This window comes from Haplochromis burtoni, unplaced genomic scaffold (genome assembly GCF_018398535.1).
Source record: "Haplochromis burtoni strain Fernald_Lab_line unplaced genomic scaffold, NCSU_Asbu1 Contig_68, whole genome shotgun sequence".
NCBI lineage: Eukaryota > Metazoa > Chordata > Actinopteri > Cichliformes > Cichlidae > Haplochromis > Haplochromis burtoni.
Genome location: NW_024582429.1, coordinates 1,970,755 through 1,990,807, shown reverse-complemented (window position 1 = coordinate 1,990,807; position 20,053 = coordinate 1,970,755). Strand labels below are relative to the sequence as shown.

Sequence of the window (20,053 nt, the reverse complement as noted above, 5' to 3'; positions counted from 1 at the left end):
CTTATTTCTCTGAACTCGTCGTTTCTGAAGCTGAGTTGTCCTAACAAAGTCCTAAACATAACCACGTTTGATGTATTTTCATATTTTGCCTGAGCAGGTTGGGTAACTATAAGAGCTGAAGTATTTAGAAACCAGTTCAAAACCCCACATGAGCCTCCTTGTTCTCCTCACAGGGCCAGATGAAAGATCTCCAGAGGGAGCTGGAGGACTCCCGTGCAGCCCAGAAGGAGGTCCTTGCCTCAGCCAGAGAGTCTGAGCGCAGGTCCAAGGCCATGGAGGCTGACATCATGCATCTGAATGAGGTAAGGCCGTAGGAGCTGCCTGCTCTAAACGTTGAATTTTTAGTCTTTAGTTTGTATGAAATCACAGAGAGGTGGATCGACCCAATATGGCCACCTGAGGAGGGGCGGTCAGAAGAAATGTGGTTTAAAGGGCGTGCCTGGAGAGCTAAAGCTGATTTTATACAGCGAGTTCAATCAGTCAGACGCAGATGCTCATTATCGTTATGCGATTAATCCACAGAATCCGTTTCTTCCAAGTGTTTTTTAGCACTTTTTGGAACAATAAAGGTTTCAGGCTTCACCAGCATTGCACAGGTTGTCCTCTGGAAATCGTTTCTTACACTGCTGTCTCCATCTGTCCAGGCGTTGGCAGCTGCCGAGAGAGCTCGTAAGCAGGCGGAGACGGAGAGAGACGAGCTGTCCGAGGAACTGGCCAGTAACTCATCTGGAAAGTAGGTGTCTTACATTATTGATGCATTTAAAATGAGGAGCATGAGTCTCATCAAGCTTCAACTTCACTTCCTGGAATTTCAGTCTTTACTTTGGGACGGGAAAACCCAAGAGATCAATAAATTCACTGGAATTTGTCATCTAGGGATCATTAACATCCACTAAAGGTCGTCCCAGCTGGCTGTCACTGAGATTTTAAGGTTAAATGAAAACATTTCTGAATGTAAATGAATTAATCAGGAATTGGCAAGAACACTGATCATGTTTTCAGATTTAGTTAAATATCTGAGTCATTTATATCTCTAGTCTTCTGATGGCAAAATCTAACTTTGACTTGAATGTCCTCGCTCAGGTCACTGCTGTCCGATGAAAAACGTCGTCTGGAGACGAAGATCAGCCAGTTGGAGGAGGAGCTGGAGGAGGAGCAGGCCAACATGGAGGGCCTCAACGACCGGCTGAGGAAGAGCCAGCAGCTGGTAGGTTCATGATCGTCTCTAATCTCATTTCATTACAGCAGCTTCAGGCCTGACCAGTGAAGCTGATGCTCAAGTTCAGTTCCTCTAACAGCCACTGAAACTGATTTTCCTACAGGTGGATCAGCTCGGAGCAGAGCTGGCCACGGAGAGGTCTTCTGCTCAGAGCAGGGAGGGATCCAGGCAGCAGCTGGAGAGGCAGAACCGAGAGCTGAAGGCCAAGCTGCAGGAGCTGGAGGACCAGGGCCGCTCCAAACTCAAGTCCTCCATCACTGCTCTGGAGGCCAAACTCCGAGAGGCCGAGGAGCAGCTGGAGGTGGAGAGCAGGTGAGGGCGCACGGTGGGAAGAGGAGTGTCGATCCCAAACTCAACATGTGACGAGCACTGAGGGGATGATTTTGTGCCACTTTGTTGTGCAGAGAGCGGCAGGCCAACGCTAAGAATCTGCGCCAGAAAGAGAAGAAACTGAAAGATTTAACGATCCAGATGGAGGACGAGAGGAAGCAGGCGCAGCAGTACAAAGATCAGGTGACGCAAGATCAAAGGATGAATGACAGTTCAGAGTTTTGCTCATTTACAAACTGTAAATAAAACCATGTCTGCCCCCTGCAGGTGGAGAAGAGCAACGTGCGGGTGAAGCAGCTGAAGCATCAGCTGGAGGAAGCGGAGGAGGAGGCGCAGCGCGTGGTGGCAGCCCGCAGGAAGCTGCAGAGGGAGCTGGAAGAGGCGACAGAGTCCAACGACGCCCTGAACAGAGAGGTTGCTTCGCTCAGGAGCAAACTCAGGTAACGAAGGTCTCGAGCACAGAGACGTTCGATAAATACGTCACACGAAGCAAAACTAGAACAATGTGAGCAAAGGTCACCTCAGCGCCTCTTCTGCTCTGAAGTTTGAAACAAGACAAATGACAATTGTTTCCTCTCGTATCTGCTGTTCCACAGTGGGCGGGCATAATAAGCATTGCTGCATTTTCTTATGGTGCGATGAGTACACACCAATCAGGCGTGACATCATAAACACCTGTTTGATATTGCGTTGGTCCCCCTTTCCTGCCAAAACAGCCCTGAGGCTGTGCTGTGGTAGCTGCACCATCAACACAGTCCTGTAAGCTCTGAGGCGGGGCCTTCATGGAGCAGACGTCTTTGTCCAGCACATCCCACAAACCCTCGATTGGATTGAGATCTGGGGAATTCGATGGCCAGGTCAACACCTCAAACCATTCCTGAACCATTTCTGCAGCTTTAGCCTGCTGAGAGAGACCACAGCCCTCAGGGAGTATCACCTCCGTGAAAGGCTGTACATGGTCTGCAACGATGCTTCAGTACGCGTAACATCCACGCGGATGGTAGGGCTCCATATTCTGGTCTGCAGCTCTGCAAAAAGGACAAAATGTTCACCTGCTCTCTGATATATCCCGCCCACTAACAGCTGGCGCCATGAAGAGAATCACCTGTGTGTGGTCATAACGTTGCGCCTGATCAGTGTATGAACAGCAATCCCTCAGTTACCGTTTTGTCCTCTCTTGAATCTGAATGTCGTCACAGAGAGAGGATCTCGCTAATATGGTCACATGGCACAGAAGCCCCGCCCACCTTCTGGTTAAACCTCGTCTTTAAGAGAGACAGCCAATCAGAAGAAAGGTGGAGGAGAGTTCGTAACAGACAAATTTGGACGCGTTAGCTACTCTAGCAGAAAAACTACCTGTCGAGGTGTAGTCATTAAAATCTTCCTGCTTAGTTGGAGATGCCAAAAGTTACTTGACCAAATTAAATGCTGGAAACTAGTTGGTTAGATTTGGTAAGTTAATAACTCTGCTTTAAAACACTGATGGAGTCACCACAGCAGGTACGCCAACTAGTTTTTTCACTGGATGCCCCAACAGATGTGTGTCCTCCGGGTGTTAAGGTGGGGCTCTTTGGTTAATCCTGCGCTCTGACAGGCTGGAAGCATCGGCTCCCTCTCAGTAACCAATCAGAGCTCAGCTTTAATAGGACACTTCCCTCATAAATGAGCCTCGGTGACAGTCTCCACAAATCAAAGTGTTTTGTTGTTGAATGTGTCGAACGCTCTCGTGTTTGTAGCGGCTGAGCGTCGAAGACGAGCTCACTTGTGATTTTAAATTTCCTTTTCCTCCTTTCATGTCTCGCTGCTCTTGTTTCACGCTCGTCTTCAGGCGCCTCTGATCTGCAAACTCAAAGCCTTCTGGGAATGTTCTCCTCTTCCTCAGCGGGCTTTTTCCCCCCCCTCACTGCTCTGCCTCCAGTTTACTCCTGCTTCAGGATTTCAGGCCCTACCTCTTAATTATTTTGCTTTGCAGAAAGCCATTTCCTCTTCCTCTGCCGCCTTTCCTCTCTTTCTGACCCCCCTCTTCCTCCCGATGTGTCGGGTGTTCCCAGGCGTGGCGGCAGCGGTGCTGGTGGGGAGATGTTGTACAGCAGCTCCACTCCTCGCAGCAGTGGTGGCGGCAGCATGAGGAGCTTGGGGCTCGGAGGGAGCATCAACCGGAGGAGCAACATCAAAGAGAACTCGGTGGAGCTGCACGAGGAAGAGCCTCCCTCACCTTCCTCACCCGCCCGCACCCCACCTCTGGAGCCCCGTGCCGAGGTCTACACCTGCTCCCCCAACGAGTAGACGACCAGGAGCAGATAAAGAAGTGTTTTAGGAAACAACCAAGCGTAGAGTCACAGGAGGAGCTGGATATTTAATCAATACTATGGATTTATGTTTGAAGCAAATAGTTTTGTTTTTAAGTTATTCCAAACACACTGAGGGACAAACTGTGGACGGACCAAATTTATCCCCAACAAAACAAGAAAAAAAAGTCATTTAATAGCCTGAAGCTACAATTTAATGTCCCAAATATTAGAAATATTAGCGCAAGTATTTCATACTTCATCCATACAATGCTACCAACCTGTTAGTCTGATCATTTATTTATTTTTAATTATTTATGACAGTAAAAGTTAGTAAAATGTTATTTTACGAGCAAAAACTCTCCAAATGTTCCACTTTCACTTCCTCAGTGTGAGAATTTGTTTTACCGTCACATCTGAGAGCATTTTAAAGCCTCTGTGCCGACGCTTTTACATTTTATACATAATCTGTTTCTATAGGAAATAATCTGTGAGATTTGAGACCAATTTAATTAATTTATGATTCTTTGTGGATGAATTTCCCTTCTTTTGTTGTTCCATAAATATGCACATATCTCCAATGTAATGTAAAACACCACAGTAAGGTTCCTAAATTCACCCAAGAACTCTTAAAGCTGATTTTAATGAGTTTCAGGAGCTGCAGCTCCATTAGTCCCTCTAATCCACTGCCGCTCTAGTTTATAGAAATATAGAAATTAATTTCATTGAATTGGTAAAATTTAATTGGCATCTCCTGTCCAAATAACCTCCCACCACATGCTGGAGTTAAAAACAAACAACATGAACTTCAGTTCCAGAGCTTCACAAATATCTGCAGCTTTGCATCTGAGCCTGTTCATCCCTGTCCTGACAGCAGCTCCACAGGAGAAGAATTATTAATAATTAACTGGTGGAAAACATTAAAATCTTCTCACTGTTCCAGCAGTCTACACTCATATAGGGTTTCTAATAATGAGATGATTATGTACAAGAGTCCTTGTGAGCCCAGAGCTCCGGCTGCTCTAAACGCTGTTTATCACAGTTTGCTCATCTCGGGCACACAAGCCACACACACCTGCTGATGGGCAGCCAATCAGAAGAAAGGTGGACAAATGGGACACGAATCATGCAAAGCTCCTCAGGTGGAGTCTAAGAATCATAACGTGGAGACAAACATGAGCAGGATGTGTCTACAGTGCAACACTGCAGCAGTTTTTAGACCAACAAAGAAGCTTTAAGATGAATAAATTAGCTCAATAGTTCTCCTTTAAAGTGCTGTTAGGAGCATTCCTAACCAGCAGATGGCAGCATCACCCTTTATTAAAGGTCTACTCAGCCAATCAGATGCAGTGAAACTGCACAAACCCAAAAACCAAACCTAGCAGTTTTGGAATATCTTCATTTTCATTTTCAGTAAACTGTGTTCTAAACTGTACAACAGGTGGATAAAAGCAGTTTTTAAAACCATCCGTGTACCTGTGGGGAGGATCCTGGCTTCACAATATCAAACTGAATAAAGCGAGGTTCAGACAACAGCTGAAGAGCTGCCAGCTCCAGTCCTGCCGTCACACTTTAACAATCTGCGCTGCTTTAACACAGGAGGAATTTAGGCTGCAGACTTTAGACGAACGTTTGCCGTTTCAGCTTTTGGTACGTGGACTGTTATTAACCTAAAAACTCTTATATAAGAAGTCGGCCTTGCTCGCCTCGGTTTGTGTCATCAGTGTGATTTTCCTGTCAAAATATTACCTGTAGATCTTTTGTTTTGTCTAAACAACCTTCTGGCTTTGCCAGGATTCGGGAGATCATATGCAACTCTTCAGCGCACAAACTGAGGCGATCCTTTCTGGACTTTCTTTGAGGGTTTCAGGAATATTTAGAGAAAATCTGTATGTTTGGAAACTGAATGTATCCAACCGGGTCCACATTAATTCCTGACACACTTGGTTTTAAATCTCACAGATACGAACGCCAAGGCTCAAACTCCCCCACACTTGGCGAAGGGTGAAGCAGGAGTCTGTGCTCTGTAAACCACAGAAATGATATCAGACTGAAACCAAACTCTTACAAATGTTTTCTGTTTCCACTTCCTGTGATAAATAAAAATGAAAAAGGACAATCCTTCTGTGCGTTTCAAGTTTTATTGCTTTTTCAGAAGCAGCGCTGAAGGTAAAAAACAACAAAGGCCAGAACAGGTCTTCAGCACTTCATGTGAGCATGCAAGCACTTCCTTTTACAGAGTCACATAAGGCAAAAGAAAAACACCAGAGCCTGTTGCTTTACACCCACCCTGAGCGGCTACTTATAACAGGTCCTGACTCAAGACTTGAGCAACCCAACCTACACATCCTCATCCTACATTTTAGTGACCCTACAGTGAGTAGACAACACTACGACATACTTTTTTAACATAAAACACGAGTAGCCTTCACTGAAGTAATCGAATCTCCTCAGAAACAGAAGATGTTTCAGATTTCACTCCTGGAAAGACAGAAGTAGCCCTGCAGGGATCTAACAAACGTCTCCACAGACTAAAAAGTGCCTAAACTACCCGTCTGCCACACAGATCTCACAAATCTCCATCATTAGAATCATCTAACATCTACACGTTAGCTCTAACATCAAACTTTTGGACGGAACAAATATTTTTATAAGCATAAAAGCTCATCTGAAATATCCTGAGGGTCGCCAGAGGTACTTTTTGTAACTACCGTTTGCAATCTTTAACCAGCAGGGGGCAGTGTTTCACCAGATGTTGCAGCTGCTATCCCAGACCTGCTGCACTGTATCCTGGTACAATTTGGGCACAAATTTATAGCAGTTATTTACATTCTGTTGGTAGCTTTGGTTCGTTTTGGAAGGTTAAAAAGTAATTTTTGTTTTGTTTTTTAATGCAGGAATTTACAATAAGTTATCAAGTTTCACCTTGTTAGAGGCATTAATGTTACCTGTAAATTTCACGTCAAGCTGGTGATTTAAGTGAAACATTTTAAGTATAAAACTGAACTTTGGTCTGAAGGGAAGTCTCCAGAATCCTTAGTAATCATCATCCAGGAACGATGAATATCCACGGCTAATCTTTCCTAATGTTTCTTATGGTGCGTTCACGGAAAAAAGAATCAAAGTTTATCCAAAGAAGGAGACTAAATTTTGAGCTGGTGACATGAATGGAGGTGAAAATATTTCAGGCGATCAGCTGAGATTCTCCTGACACCCGTCGCTGTTTGAATCTCGAGGCATTACTCAAGTTAACTTGGAGAACGTGGAGAAAAGGAAGACTTCCTGTGAAACTCTGAAAATACGCTACTGAAACGTTATTCCAGCTGTGGGCTGGACTCTTCCTCGTCTCGTTGGCTGTCACGATTGAATAACTGTGGTTTTTCATATGACGATTCTTCGATTCTTTAGTGTGAACGCGCCATCTTTCGCTCTGATTTTCTGCTTCTTCAGAAAGTTTCATCCTGCAGTCGGACTGCGAGTTAAAAACAGCAAAGTGGTGAAGAGCTGGTTTACGCTGCACTACACTGAGAACAAAGACTACCAGTTACAATCCAGGAGGGCGGAGTCAGACCAGCTCATTATGTCCATCGGTTAGTCTTCGTGAAATAATTGTAGATGACAGAATTATGAACGCCACGTGTGGACGGACAGCCACAAACTTAAACTGTGAGAAAGCCTCCTTCCTCTACAATCAGGTTATTGATGACAAACTGAGCTGAACTCCATAATTAAGACAATAACACTAATAAACCCAAACAAAACCGTTTACTGTGTTCGGCCCACCTCAATCTAGGTTTTAGCCTGAGTTTGACAAACTAAAATGAAATTCATGGAGAACTGCCCGAGAACCAGAAGGCAAAGAGTGAACCACAGAACGAGGCCAAAGGGCCACATGGAGCTGCAGAGGAGCCAACTTCTCACATTCAATGAATCATTATAAACACATTTAGACACCTTTGACAGATGCATCCCAAAATGGTCACCTGGTGTCGCAAGATCCTTCAAAAATAGTCACAGACAGCACGTCACCTTTCCGTGACCGGGCTGTCTGTGACTTCCTTATAAAAGGTCAAAGGTAACAACACTATTTCTTCTGAGCTTTGCTGCCTCAGCAGTAAAATCTTCGGTCATGTTAGAGCTGGGCGATATAGACAAAAACATTAATACACATTACATCCTGAGCGGTCACGTGACCGCTCACCAACAGTCTGCGTCCACCTTTCGTTCTGCTGTTGAACATAAACGCTGCTTGTTTGAGGTTCAGTCACTGCGGGTTTAAGTGGAAGCTCTGTGTCAAAGACTTTTCACAGTTGCTCTTTGTGGTAAAACAAGAAGCTGCAACGCTCCACCAGACTCCATTCACAAAAACAGGAAGTTTACCTGCCAGAGCAGAAGCTGCTCATCATTAGTTCGTGTTACTGCACGGCGGTGGTTACTGGCAGAGTTAGTCGTTCAATAGTTTCGGTTGGTTCTAATAAACGTGGTGGCGTGGAAGTTTGGGAAACACCTCTGGGGTATTTCCTGGCTCAAGATGGGCCTTTAGTAGTTGACTTGCCACGCCGCCCTTTTAGTTTAGCTTTAGTTACTATGACAAAGGTGGTTACAGAGGTTTTGCTAGGAAAAGCCATTAATCCCAGCAGCTTGGGGCAGGGATGTAGCACAGCGGCAGAAACCCTGCAGTCAGTTTGGATCTGAAGTGACGGGTAAATCCGCCTTCCTGCGAGGTAAAAATGTGTTTTTGTTAACGAAGTCTGATTCCCTCTCCTCAAGTTTTCTGCTACCACAGACATTAAGTTAACATGTACCGTTACATTTCAAGTCATTATTCACGCTACACGTAGAAGTAAACCATGTGGATTTTTTGAAAATATATCGACGCATTTACCAAATCGACACATTGCCCAGCCCTAAGTAACGTAGTCAAAGTCTCTGCTCAGTCTGTAAGAACGTGTAAACATATCGTCTTTCTAGGCCACCACGTGTGCTCATCACCTCCTCTCTGTGTGAAATCAGAGACACTCCTGACGGTGGAAGCTTCTTGACTGTCGGGAGGTTTAAAGGCAGTTTTACCCCCCAGTGTGTGCATAAAGGTGCCCGTCCAGTGCTCAGCCATCAGGCGTCTCTCAAGCTCACTTTGTGTTTAATCTGAACAAAACTTTAGAGGGAGAGGGGAAAACAAGAAGATCCAAACAAAAGGAGCTGAGAGGGTCCAGTAGATCAGTTCAAAGCCAAGTGCGAGTGCTGCAAAGAGTCCTGTTAACAAAAACATCCCGACGTGTCTGGAGTAACGTGTCCTCAGAGCTCCGGTAGTCTGTGTCCTGAAGAGGCGACAAGGGCGATACCTGTGTCACGTTCGGGAGACCCGGGGTGGACGGAGACGACGGGCCCAGCAGCATTTTTACTTTCACAGCAGCAGCTTGGATCCAGCTCCTAAATCCAACCTCTTAACGAGCCTGGAAACAACAAGTAAACAGTCACAACCTCCGAACGTCTTTCAGTGCCATCTCTGATCAGAGTATTTCCACTTCACAGGACGGACTTTAATAAAGATCAGTAAATCTGCAGAACAACCCGGGGCTGCAGCATCGTACGTTACAGCAAGAAACTCAGTCGTTCATCTCACTAATGCGCTCGATGCTGACCGGCGAGGAAAGCAACAGTGGAGAGTTTAGATGACCAAACACATGCATCCAAATTTTTAGGCCTCTCTCAGTAATATGAAGGTTCCCCTGATAAGCAGGAGACTTACGGTGAGTCTTACGCTGCCTTTCATGGCTGCACAGAAGCTCACCCCTTGTTGTAGAGGCCGTTGGTTGGATGGCTCTCTGAGGAGCTGCTCTGACCCGCCGCTGCCCCCTGTCCACCAGCGTGGGCTCTGCGATTCACCGCCTGCTCTTGGACATATTCCCGACACGATGCCAGCCTGGACTCCAGACTCTGAACGGAGAAGAAAAAACGAAAGGTTCAAATCTCTGATTTAATGAGCGTCACAAACCACCGGCCGTAACGGACCACATGTTCCTGTCATGTGACACCAAGTACCTTCTGGTTTACTTGGGGTGTAATTTTTAAGGCTTTTCTTGCTTTGCTCCCATCTTACTATTGTTTATCTAAAAATATGCCAAGTTACTGTCTTCACTCTGTACCAGTGATTTAAAAACAGAAAGAAAGAAAAATCACTGGCTGTGTTATTCTTCCCAAAAGTCAAAGATAAGTCTGTGTAATGTTTAATGGACTCTGAGAAACTGCCTGCAGCATCACATGACGGTAAGTCAGATGATGACAAACACGAGCCGAGCTTCTTACCCCGACTTTCCTCAGCAGCTCTCCGACAATGTTCAAAGCAGAGATCCTCGCCGACGTGGTGAGCGGGGTCCCAGACAGGCTTTCACCTGAGAAACAGACACGCAGCTCAGCGATAACGAAAACAGACGAGCAGGACGACCGATTTACACTCGATAAAGCAGTTAGTTAAAGAAAACATTCACAAATAATCAGATTCATGAATATGATCATCATCTGTAGCCAACTCAAACTTATCAACAATCATCACACTCTTATTGTGAAAGTTCACTGTTGGCGAGTCCGCTCCGTCCTTTCCTGCCTCGTGTTTCTCTGGTGGAAGGCTCGCCCGTCGACAGAGTCGGACTCCACCGGTGATGTCAGGCTAACCAGAACCTGCAGCAGGATGAGACCCGACTCATGGACCCACACGGACTGAAGCTGCAGAACTGAGACTACTGCTGCAAAACCCCACTCCACAGGATCAGGGTACCCCATGCAGGACAGCTGACACATACAAATATAGTAAAATAAAAGCTGAACACTGAGCTCGACCTGTTTCTCCTTCAGGATCCACAGAAAATAAACACCAAAGGGGATTTTCTATATTAAAAGTGCTGCTGCAGCCTTTCCACTGGCGGTTTTGTTCAGAAAAGACAAACAAAAACCATTTTTCTTTCTTCCTGGATACTGTTGCCAACTACAAAATGAGCCCCCAGTATTTTCGGTGTAGTTTTCACCGCGGGGCAGCTCACTCAGCTCACTCAGCTCACCAACCAATCAGGATCAGCGCTGATCCTTTCCCAGCAGCAGTAAACACGGGCTGTCTGGTTGGATTTCAGCCGAGCAGTTTGAGCGCTTATCGCGGGCAAATCCATAATTAGCAGCAAAAAAAGAACAGCATTGTTTTTTATGATGCCAGAAGCTTTTATAGTCGTTTTAGTGTCACTAAAGAGAGTTTATCTGTAGGGATCTGAAACTTTTTGGAGCTTTTTCTTGAATCAGGCATAAAGCATGTTCTTGGAATCGCTGTGGCTCAGATACGACTGATTATAGAAGAGCTCAGGTTGTGTTTCAAGCACATTTTGAGAAAGTCACACTTCATAAACAGAGCTGGATGGTAAAAAGGTTAACACCACCACAGAACAGACTGACCTCTGCTGACGGGGGGCTGCGGGGTGCTGAAGGGCTCTGTGGAGGCGGGGGGTCTGGGCGGCGTGGCGGCGGAGGGAAGGGGCTGGTTAGAGGACGAAGACGCGGGTTTGTCTTCTGTTCTTTTGTCTAACGGGGTGAGAGGAGGGGTGGGCAGCCCAGCCAAGGACGACGACGCTGATGAAGAAGGCTCTTTGGCTGCACTGCTGAAGGACGGTTTCCTCTCCTGTACCTGCTGTTTTTGCTGCACGGCGAGCTCCTGCCTCAGGTCTGTGCAGACACACAAAGAAGTGATGAAGACGAGCAAAAACAAACACGAACGAAACTGCCGAAGAAAAAGATCTCGCTGCACCTCTGGCTTCGTCCTTCAGTCTCTGGACGGACTCTAACAGGTTCTCCTTCTCGTCCAGCTCGCTCTCGAGGAAGGCGTTCCTCTCTATGACCTGATTCATCCTCTGCTCGAAGTCCTCCAGTGACATGATCGTCGCCCTGAAAGGCACCGAACCAGAAACGTCACAAAACAGACCGTTTACAGGGTCACTGCATTAAAACCAGCGAGTCTGTCCTGTAACAAGAGAGACCAGGAAAGAGGACAGCAAAGCCGACATGGAGATGAGCAGACACCAGAGCCGCTGCAGTTTTGCTGTTGAAACTATGAAAGGTGTTTTTCATGATCTCCTGAACTTCTGGAGTTATGAAGGATCAAAACTGAAAAACTGAATAAAATCTGAATCCACCTGTTACTCAGAAAAGATTCATTTATGAAGGTAAAATTGTACTAAAAGTGTCTTTAAGTCAAAAAAAGGTCCGGATGTCTGACCGGCCTGGATGTGACAACCAAGGCTTTTTGCCTCCCTATCTGGAACCAGTACCACCGTACTGGCGTTCCCTACCACTGTCACTGGATTTGCGGAAGCGACGCAGGAGACGGGGTCACCGTGGAGGTCGTCTTGTCAAGCTGAAATCCTGGATTTCTCATTTTCCCTATGAGCTCCGCTCCATCCATGACTTTTGGTTGCATTGCGTGCCGTGGACTCCTGGTTGGTTCCCGTTGTGTCTCTCGAAAAAGGTCCTGCAACTCTCTGTCCTCTACGACATTTGTGCTGGCGTGGAGTTGCCAAAAATAAATAAATAAATAAATAAAATAAAAAAAAAAACTTCGACCGGTGGATCTGCTTGCTAATGCCTCGGAAGTTTTGGGCCCAGTTCCTCTCAGGCTGGGTCTAATAAGTACCAGGTCGGTGGCAAACAAGACCTTCATACTGAAGGAATTCTTTGGCTGTATCCCAATTCAGGGTCTGCAGCCTTAAAGGCCGCATTTCAAGGCCGATTACGTCACAGCGGCGCGCCGAAGGCTGTCCCAATTCAAAGGCTGCTCGAAATGCGGCCCTCAAATGCGTCCTTCATTTCCCTGAATTTTAAGGCTGTGGCAGTGTAGACTTCATGGCCCAACATATCCCAGAATGCATAGCGCGGCGGTGGGTGTGGATAAAATTGCCGGAAAAAAAAAACGGCGGATGAGGGGCTCCCGAAGAGTAAACTTTAAGTACTGAATATTACGTCACTTATTTATGTGCAAATGTTTAGTAACGAATATCATTAAACATTCCTGTTGGCCACATGTCAGCAAAGTCATGTGACATTAGTGACGTTTGTACTAACTTGGTTTTAAAGCCTTTACTTTAAAATATACGCCGTCCAATAGCTGAGCTTAATCTCACAGAATGATCAAAGCTCATGTAGAAACAAACACATGAACAAAAGATTTTCTCCTTCATTTCTGTCAAACACAGCTGTATGACACGTTTCCAGCTGTTAGTATCATGGTTGCTAGGCAACCTGGGCAGCGCAACGGAGGCTAGACCGTCCCATTTCACAAGCCTCGCACTTCCGGCATTAGCGGTCTTTGAGTACGCGGCCCTTGAGGATCGTTGAGGCTGCGTACTTTAAGGCTGCAGACCCTGAATTGGGAGACAGCCTTTGTATCTCGTGCTCTGGATTTGCTCTTCCTGACTGAAACCTGGATTTCTCCCGCTGAGTTAAGCACCTTCATTGAGCTAGTGCCGGCTGAACCTTTTTTAATGTTCCGAGAGCTTCTGGTCGTGGAGGAGGGCTTGCTGCTGTTTTTAAGGCTCATTTCATTTTTACCAGCTGGTTAGTGCATGTTTATAAAAAAAAAAAAAAGGTTTTATTTTACTAATTCATTTATGAATGTTTGGAGTTTTTCCTTATTACATTTACCGAGATAGATAGATAGATATATATATGTATATATATATATATATATGTATATATATATTTTTTATTCTCCCCCAATTATTTCAATTATTTTCACCGTTTCTTCTTCTAATTTATTTAATAGGTTATAAAAACATACATTGTTCATATTTTATCAATGTTTTATTTCTGTATATTTAATATTTTGTTTTTTGAAGAATATCTTAAGGCTCATTTTTATATTTTAATTGGACAATATCAAAGAACTGATTGGGCGCTGTGATTTAAGGTGGTACCACAATCATCTGATTTAAGAGCATGCATGTTCAAAATGTCATTTATTCAATAAATCAGTAAACCTGGAGCCCTGCAGCTTTTTGTTGTTGTTTCTCTACATTTGTCTTCTGCTGGTTTCGAGCCCGTTTTGGTGGACAGATGTACAATTTTCCAGTTTCTTTTACCTCCACTTAACTTAAATTTCTTCATTTATTTCTGGAAATTCAATAAAACCATGCTCATGCTCCTCCTGACCTCTTGGCCCTCTCCAGGTCGTCGTTGGCCTGCTCCAGCTCTCTGATGTATTTGTGAAGCTGGTCTCGGACGGCAGTGGTTTCAGCCAGGTCTCCCTCCAGGCTGGAGATCTGCCGACAGGCCTCAGAGTGCTGCGTCTCATACTTATCCTGGCAGGAGGGACGAAAATACAAGAAAAATACAGTCAGAGAGAGAATGAGAAGAAAAATAAAGACAGACCTCGGCGGCTGGAGTGGAGCAGAGCTTCAGGAACTCGGCTTAAACCTCAACAAATATTCAAGAGGATTGATTTCAGCTTTAAAAGCAGAAATAAATGAATAAACTTTTAGTAAAAATAAACCGTTTCAAGAATCAAATTCACCAGAGAACCTTTCAAATGCCTCACAAATGAAGAAACCACGACTGAAGGCATAATATTCAACCTTTATAAACAAATGTCAGACTTTAAGAGCTTTTTTCCCTCGTTTTCAATCCCGAGCTGTGTCAGAACCTTTTGTTTGTCAAGCTGCTTCACACCGACCTACGAATCATTCAAGCATAAAAGGCTCCAAAGCTAAAGCGACAAGTCAGTCAGACAATTTAGCAAAGAACCAAATTTCATTTGTATCTTCGGGCACTTGGTTGCACCCAGTCTGTCACAAAAACACTTCACATGTTCACATTTCTTTAGTCGAATCTTTTATGCCAGGTTGAAAGTTTGGGCTCAAATGTTTGATTCAGCAAAGTGTCGCCATGTTTCAGTTCTTCAAAGTCTGGTCCTTCGCTTACTCTACTGGAGTTATTTTGGCCTTGTCAGAAAATAAATAAATAAATTCTCATCCAGCACAGCAAAAATCCTTCCAAGATGAAGCCTTTTCTGTGCCGCGAGACCATCTGAACTCTGTCTCTTATTTCGTACACCTGGAAGGTTTTTTGTGGCAGGGTTCGCCTCCAGGACGTCAACATTTTCTCATATTTCTTGTGAACGACAGAGCAGCCAGTGTTCAGCATTTATTTCAAACCCTTAGTCATGAATCGTGCTGCATATTTAGATATTAATATAAAAAACAACATCTGAAAGTAAATTATTCTGCATTTCTCTCTCCAACGTTTTGGTGACACCACCGTCCCCATCGATGCTGCTCACACAGGCGGCAACGCCGGAGCCGTCTGCACAGACGCTCCACAGAAGTCTGGGTCCAGCGTCAGGCTGCTGCGTTCTGTATGACGAGGAGAAAACGGCACCGTCATCATTACAAGCAAGCGCCAGGGTTGATGTTGGCTCTGAGCAGTGAGAGCAACAGCAGATACAGCTGTTAAACAGTCTTATCACTGCAGCGTGTGGGGACAGTTCACCATCAAACACAATGCCATGACGTCATTTTCACTGTGCCTGGCACCGGGGGCGCGGCGCCCACCATGAACAAACTCTGCACCATTGTCCCCTTTTTGCTTTTTAACCGAGCTCCTCAAAATGCCGGCGCACACACGGCTCTGTGCACAGCAGCGGGACAAACTAATGAGATTTGTACCAAGGATCTTCTGGAGGTACTGCCATCCCCTCCAGACACAGATGGAGCGCAGGAGGCGTCAGCTGCCTCTCTCTGGCCTGAATCGACCCTCTGTGAGAGCGAAGAGCGCGCTGCTTACGCTGAGCAGCGGCTCCTCTTCACTGCAGGCAAACCGGAGCCAGAAAACCCGACTCGCAATCAGCTGAGCGATATGAAAATCCTCATCAAAGCCGCTTCAACGGTCAGTCGGCTGAATGCAAATTCAAAGACGGCTGAACACTTTAGTTCAAGTTTAGATACGGACTTGCGTCACAGAAGCTCCTTTCAGAGTTTCTGCAGGATCTTAAAAGACAACATTTATGCTTTTTAAACATCAAACACTGTGAAAAATTAGCCATATATCCGAGCCTAATACAGGTTCGGTCACCAGTGCAATAACCCTTTCAACATTTACTTTGTGTGAATAAAGTAAACAGAAAACTGAGGAAAGACAGTGAATTGAACAGAACTGTCTCATTTGTGGTTTTCACTACTTTTTCTTTATAAATTATGAAACTGACTCCTATAGCATGGCAGCTCAGAGTAAAGCTGCTGCTATTCCACATCAAGATGAGCCAGGTGAGGTGGTGCAGGTATTTGATTAGGTGGAGATTTCTCTTCATTTTGCTTCGTCAAAGATTCTCATATTTGAAATCTGCCCATTATTTTTCTGTGTTTGAAGCGCTGCATTTCCTCAGCACATTAACGTATTCACTTTGACTAAAAAATGATGTGCATGTCTGGAAAATAAGCAAATGATCCTGCAGCAACTACGTCACTATTTGTGGAGGAATTTTGAATCGAAAGGACTCTGAAAGCTAGTTGTTAATGTGAATCTCGGTGTACACGGCTCCAGATTTGCACTTTTTGCTGATTTTCCATCTCGTTCAGCTGCACGCTGGTAGCAGACTGACTGTCTTGTTGCTACAGTTATGCACCAAAGTCACTTTGAAGATTGTAAATGTCTGCAGCTGGTCGCAGACCTGCTTCCTGTGCTGAAGTTCATTGCACACAGTTGCAATAATTTTGGTCATGCTGTGGTCTCCCACCACCGTTTCCCCCACTGTGACTGTAGCTTTAGAGAACCAAAGGGAGTATCTTGAAAATCAGGGCTCTGTTGGAGGTCTTCTCTGCTGCTGAATGCTGGAAAGTTTCATTTCTCCATTGGTGGAGTCTCAGTTTTCAGTCTTGAGTTAGCTTGGAGAGCTGAGATGCAGATTACTGAGAACTCCTTGCGTCTCCCGTACCTTATAGTTTTCCAGTTCCATGCGCAGCCGGTTGTTGGCAGTCAGAAGCTCGCGGTTTCGCGTCTCATACTGCTTCAGCTCCGTCTCCAGCTCCACCTCGTAGTCCCGACTCATCTGCTGGAACTCCTGCAATTCCTCCTGAGCTTCCTCTGCACTGAAAACACAGAACATGCCCCGCATGTTTGTTACCGTTGGATATTTTCACTGCAAATCAATCCCAACTCATAAATGAATACAGCTCGGGTTGTGAGTTTGGTTCTTCCAGTGAAAACAATCAGACCAAGACGATGTTTAAGACAAAGATCTGGATCAATTTAAACCAGATGCAGCTGGACCCAACTTGACCAACATAACCACAGTCAGCATTATGGGAAGCTGTTTAACTGGGGGAGGGGGTACAAGCATGTTGGGATGCTGTGTAAAATAAAAATAAAAAGAAGGCGGCCTTCATTTGCAGACCTCCCTAATTACAAATAAATGTTTAGTCTTTGACAAATCTATTTTCACTTTTCATTTGATTACGGCAACATGTGTCATGTATCAGTAAACTGCAAGAAGACCTGCATCAGCGATGGTCTGGAGCATCAGTGCATGTTAGATTGGTAATATGAACATCTGTGAAGGCCCCACTAATGCTGAACGACATATGCCCCAAACCCTAACTCAGGCTGCAGAGAAACATACAACCTGTTATTATTTGCGTGTTGCTCAGACTCCAACACACAGCTCCAGATTAAACCATCACGCCTGCAGTCTGAAAGCTCGTACTAGCAGGCAGCTTTAGGACCCAGGGATGCAGTATTACACATGCGGTTCATCACCATGGTAACTTACGCTCCACACCTAACCTGCTCAGAAGGTATGAAATCACTTTCTACTGGCCAATCAGCTCTCTGGAAATTTGCATCAGCATTGCTTGAAGACAAACAAGGCCTCAGCACCCAGATAGTAAGAGCGTCTGAAGTTTATAAGAGCAAACAAACAAACAAAGACCCTCTGAAGCAACTTCACTGCTGCTTTTCGTTCCGTTATGTACAATTTAAAAACCATTTTATTGTTCTATGAGCCTAAACATGTAAACTTCAAACGGCGTTCTTACTTATTGATAACCCAAATTTGAATTTTGCTTTTGTGTTCTTTGCTTTCAGAGCGTTAAAAACTCCTAACGATGGAGCAGAAATGATACAAAATAAAAATACAGTGAGATTAACAGAAGACTTAACTTGTACAGTCATGCTTTTAGTCAGCTTTCCTTCTGGGCTTCAAATAAACTTTATGAACATAGCAACAGTTTTCCAGCCCGACTGAATAAAGCCAACTCTCATTCACACATGTCCACATGCCCTAAAAACCAGCTGCTGCCAGCAGACCTCTCAGTGTTTCTGCTTGGTCAGATGCTGCAAACCCTGCCTCGGCTACGCTGTTAGACCCCAGGTTGATTTATTTGTGGATGTTCGAGTGAAGCCAGATAAGGAAAAAATATCCGGGGTATGTTAAACGTGCTTTAGCGGCCCCTGACCGATCACCTGTCGAAAACATTTGGCACATTATGAAACAAAAACCTACGACAGCTGGAAGTGCTGAAATCCAATATCCCCTGAGAACTGAGAAACATTTGGTTTTCTAAACACTCCGAGCGCTGATAAAAGAAGAACGTGATGCAACACAGTGATAAACTCACTCCCAACTATTTTTAAACACGCCACCAGCGGTGAATTTAACGTGAGATTAAGATATACATCCACTTCATTCTATATACAGCTTAGGGTTTATAAATTAATAAAATTATAATAAGATCACCAGGGGCCATACCTCTGTTGGTGCTTGGCAGCCTGCTCCTTCCAGTACTCCAGCTCTTCCTCCAGGGACCCAAACACTGGAGGCTCCCGGTCCCCCATCTCTAGGGCAGGCTCTTCTCTCACACACCAACACTAGTCTGTGGGCAATTTCAATAAAGAGCTGAACTACTGTTTGAAAGCGGCCAGTTTATCTTCATTGTTACACAGGCTTGTGAAAAAACAGGACCTGAAGTAGGAAATAAATTGAGATGATTCTTGTGAGTTTTCGCAATAATCCGGCACGAAAAGAAGCAGAATTTATACAAAATAAATCTGAACTTTCAGAGTTCGCTCGTCGCAGCTATCCGTGGTGTAAGGGCGTGCTTGGAGAACATCGTTCAGTTTTAAGTGCAGTTTATCGAACACCTGAGTGTATGCCGAATTAAGGAGCATACCGTGTTGCGTCCAAGAACGTAATAATATTTCCAACTTCCACAAATAGTGTAAGCAATTGAAGTAATGTAAACGATTTTAAATGAAAAACTTACACGGAGTCTGGTCACACTGTGAGCGAGACCAAAAAAGGGAACTTAATGAGCATGCGTTACAGTAAGACTTGCATCAAAACCTAGAACTTAGTTTATCTTTTTTTTAATACTAGTAACACATTCCTTTAGAGTCGTATTGGTTTTTAACTCGTATACAACAAAGTTAGATGACTGCAAACAAGCCACCGCTAGCCACCTAGTTGGGCTAACGGAGTTTAACCATTTAAATCCCCGCTGAGACTAACATATGACTTCAGCTACTTACGCTCAACAGTTGTCTCCGTTCGACGACAAATTAACCAGATTGAACACTTCTCTAAATCTTCTCCATGTCTTCTTTAACTTGTGGCGCTTTGACGATGAAATTTCAAGCAGAATCGTTCAAACAAACCAATTTAACGGACTCGCCTTAAGTTGGAGAACCGCAAAGTTAGGAAGACGTCGAACAATACACTTTGCCATTCATATTGTCCAGACCAATCCACCAATCAGAGGTTACAAGGGAGCCTCGTTGCCTCTCGCTATTGGTGAACTGTCTGTCAATCAAGGACTGGCAGGCGGGGTTTATAATTATTGTCCAATCACAGTAATGATATCAATGTAGAATGGGGGAATCTACCAAAAGGGATCTTAACAGTCCCAAGAGTCTAGACGTTTTTGATGGATTACCAGAGGATGCTGCCTTTAAGTGCTGTTGGAAATGTGTCGAAAAAACAAATATTAAAAAGAAGTTCTAGAATATAGGCATGTAAAAGTTATTAAGACCATTATTATTTTTAATTGCAAAATAAAAACATATATAAATATATTTATGTTTATATTTATTTAATAATTTTTTTTGTTTCATAAATAGCTGCCAGCCATAAAGAAAAGTGATAAATTCAGATAGATCAAATTTTGTTTGTTTTTTGAAAGGGTGGTAAATTACTTTT

General features: G+C 44.5%; 2 protein-coding genes across 5 annotated transcripts in view; one reads left to right on the top strand and one right to left on the bottom strand.

The window, feature by feature from the left end:
• LOC102302113 (myosin-11) overlaps positions 1-4,171 on the top strand; it is a 28,426-nt gene extending 24,255 nt beyond the window's left edge. For 3 of the 4 annotated variants that reach the window (XM_014334171.2, XM_042221497.1, XM_042221496.1), the window contains 7 exons: positions 174-302; positions 645-733; positions 1,084-1,207; positions 1,323-1,531; positions 1,624-1,732; positions 1,817-1,989; positions 3,601-4,171. In XM_014334171.2, the coding sequence (XP_014189657.1) occupies positions 174-302; positions 645-733; positions 1,084-1,207; positions 1,323-1,531; positions 1,624-1,732; positions 1,817-1,989; positions 3,601-3,835 (1,068 nt within the window). In that variant the 3' untranslated portion in view covers positions 3,836-4,171. Of the gene's footprint in view, positions 1-173; positions 303-644; positions 734-1,083; positions 1,208-1,322; positions 1,532-1,623; positions 1,733-1,816; positions 1,990-3,377 lie in introns of all 4 variants that reach the window. The other variant, XM_042221498.1, reaches the window with a different exon arrangement.
• Positions 4,172-5,959: 1,788 nt separating this feature from the next.
• nde1 (nudE neurodevelopment protein 1) lies at positions 5,960-19,607 on the bottom strand. Its single transcript, XM_005924149.3, has 9 exons — positions 19,387-19,607; positions 18,608-18,731; positions 16,796-16,949; positions 14,020-14,168; positions 11,624-11,760; positions 11,275-11,541; positions 10,144-10,229; positions 9,629-9,774; positions 5,960-9,290 (listed from the first exon to the last, which is right to left on the bottom strand). The coding sequence occupies exons 2-9, from the start codon at positions 18,691-18,693 to the stop codon at positions 9,242-9,244; spliced, it is 1,074 nt and encodes a 357-aa protein (XP_005924211.1). The 5' UTR covers positions 18,694-18,731; positions 19,387-19,607; the 3' UTR covers positions 5,960-9,241.
• Positions 19,608-20,053: the final 446 nt, after the last annotated feature.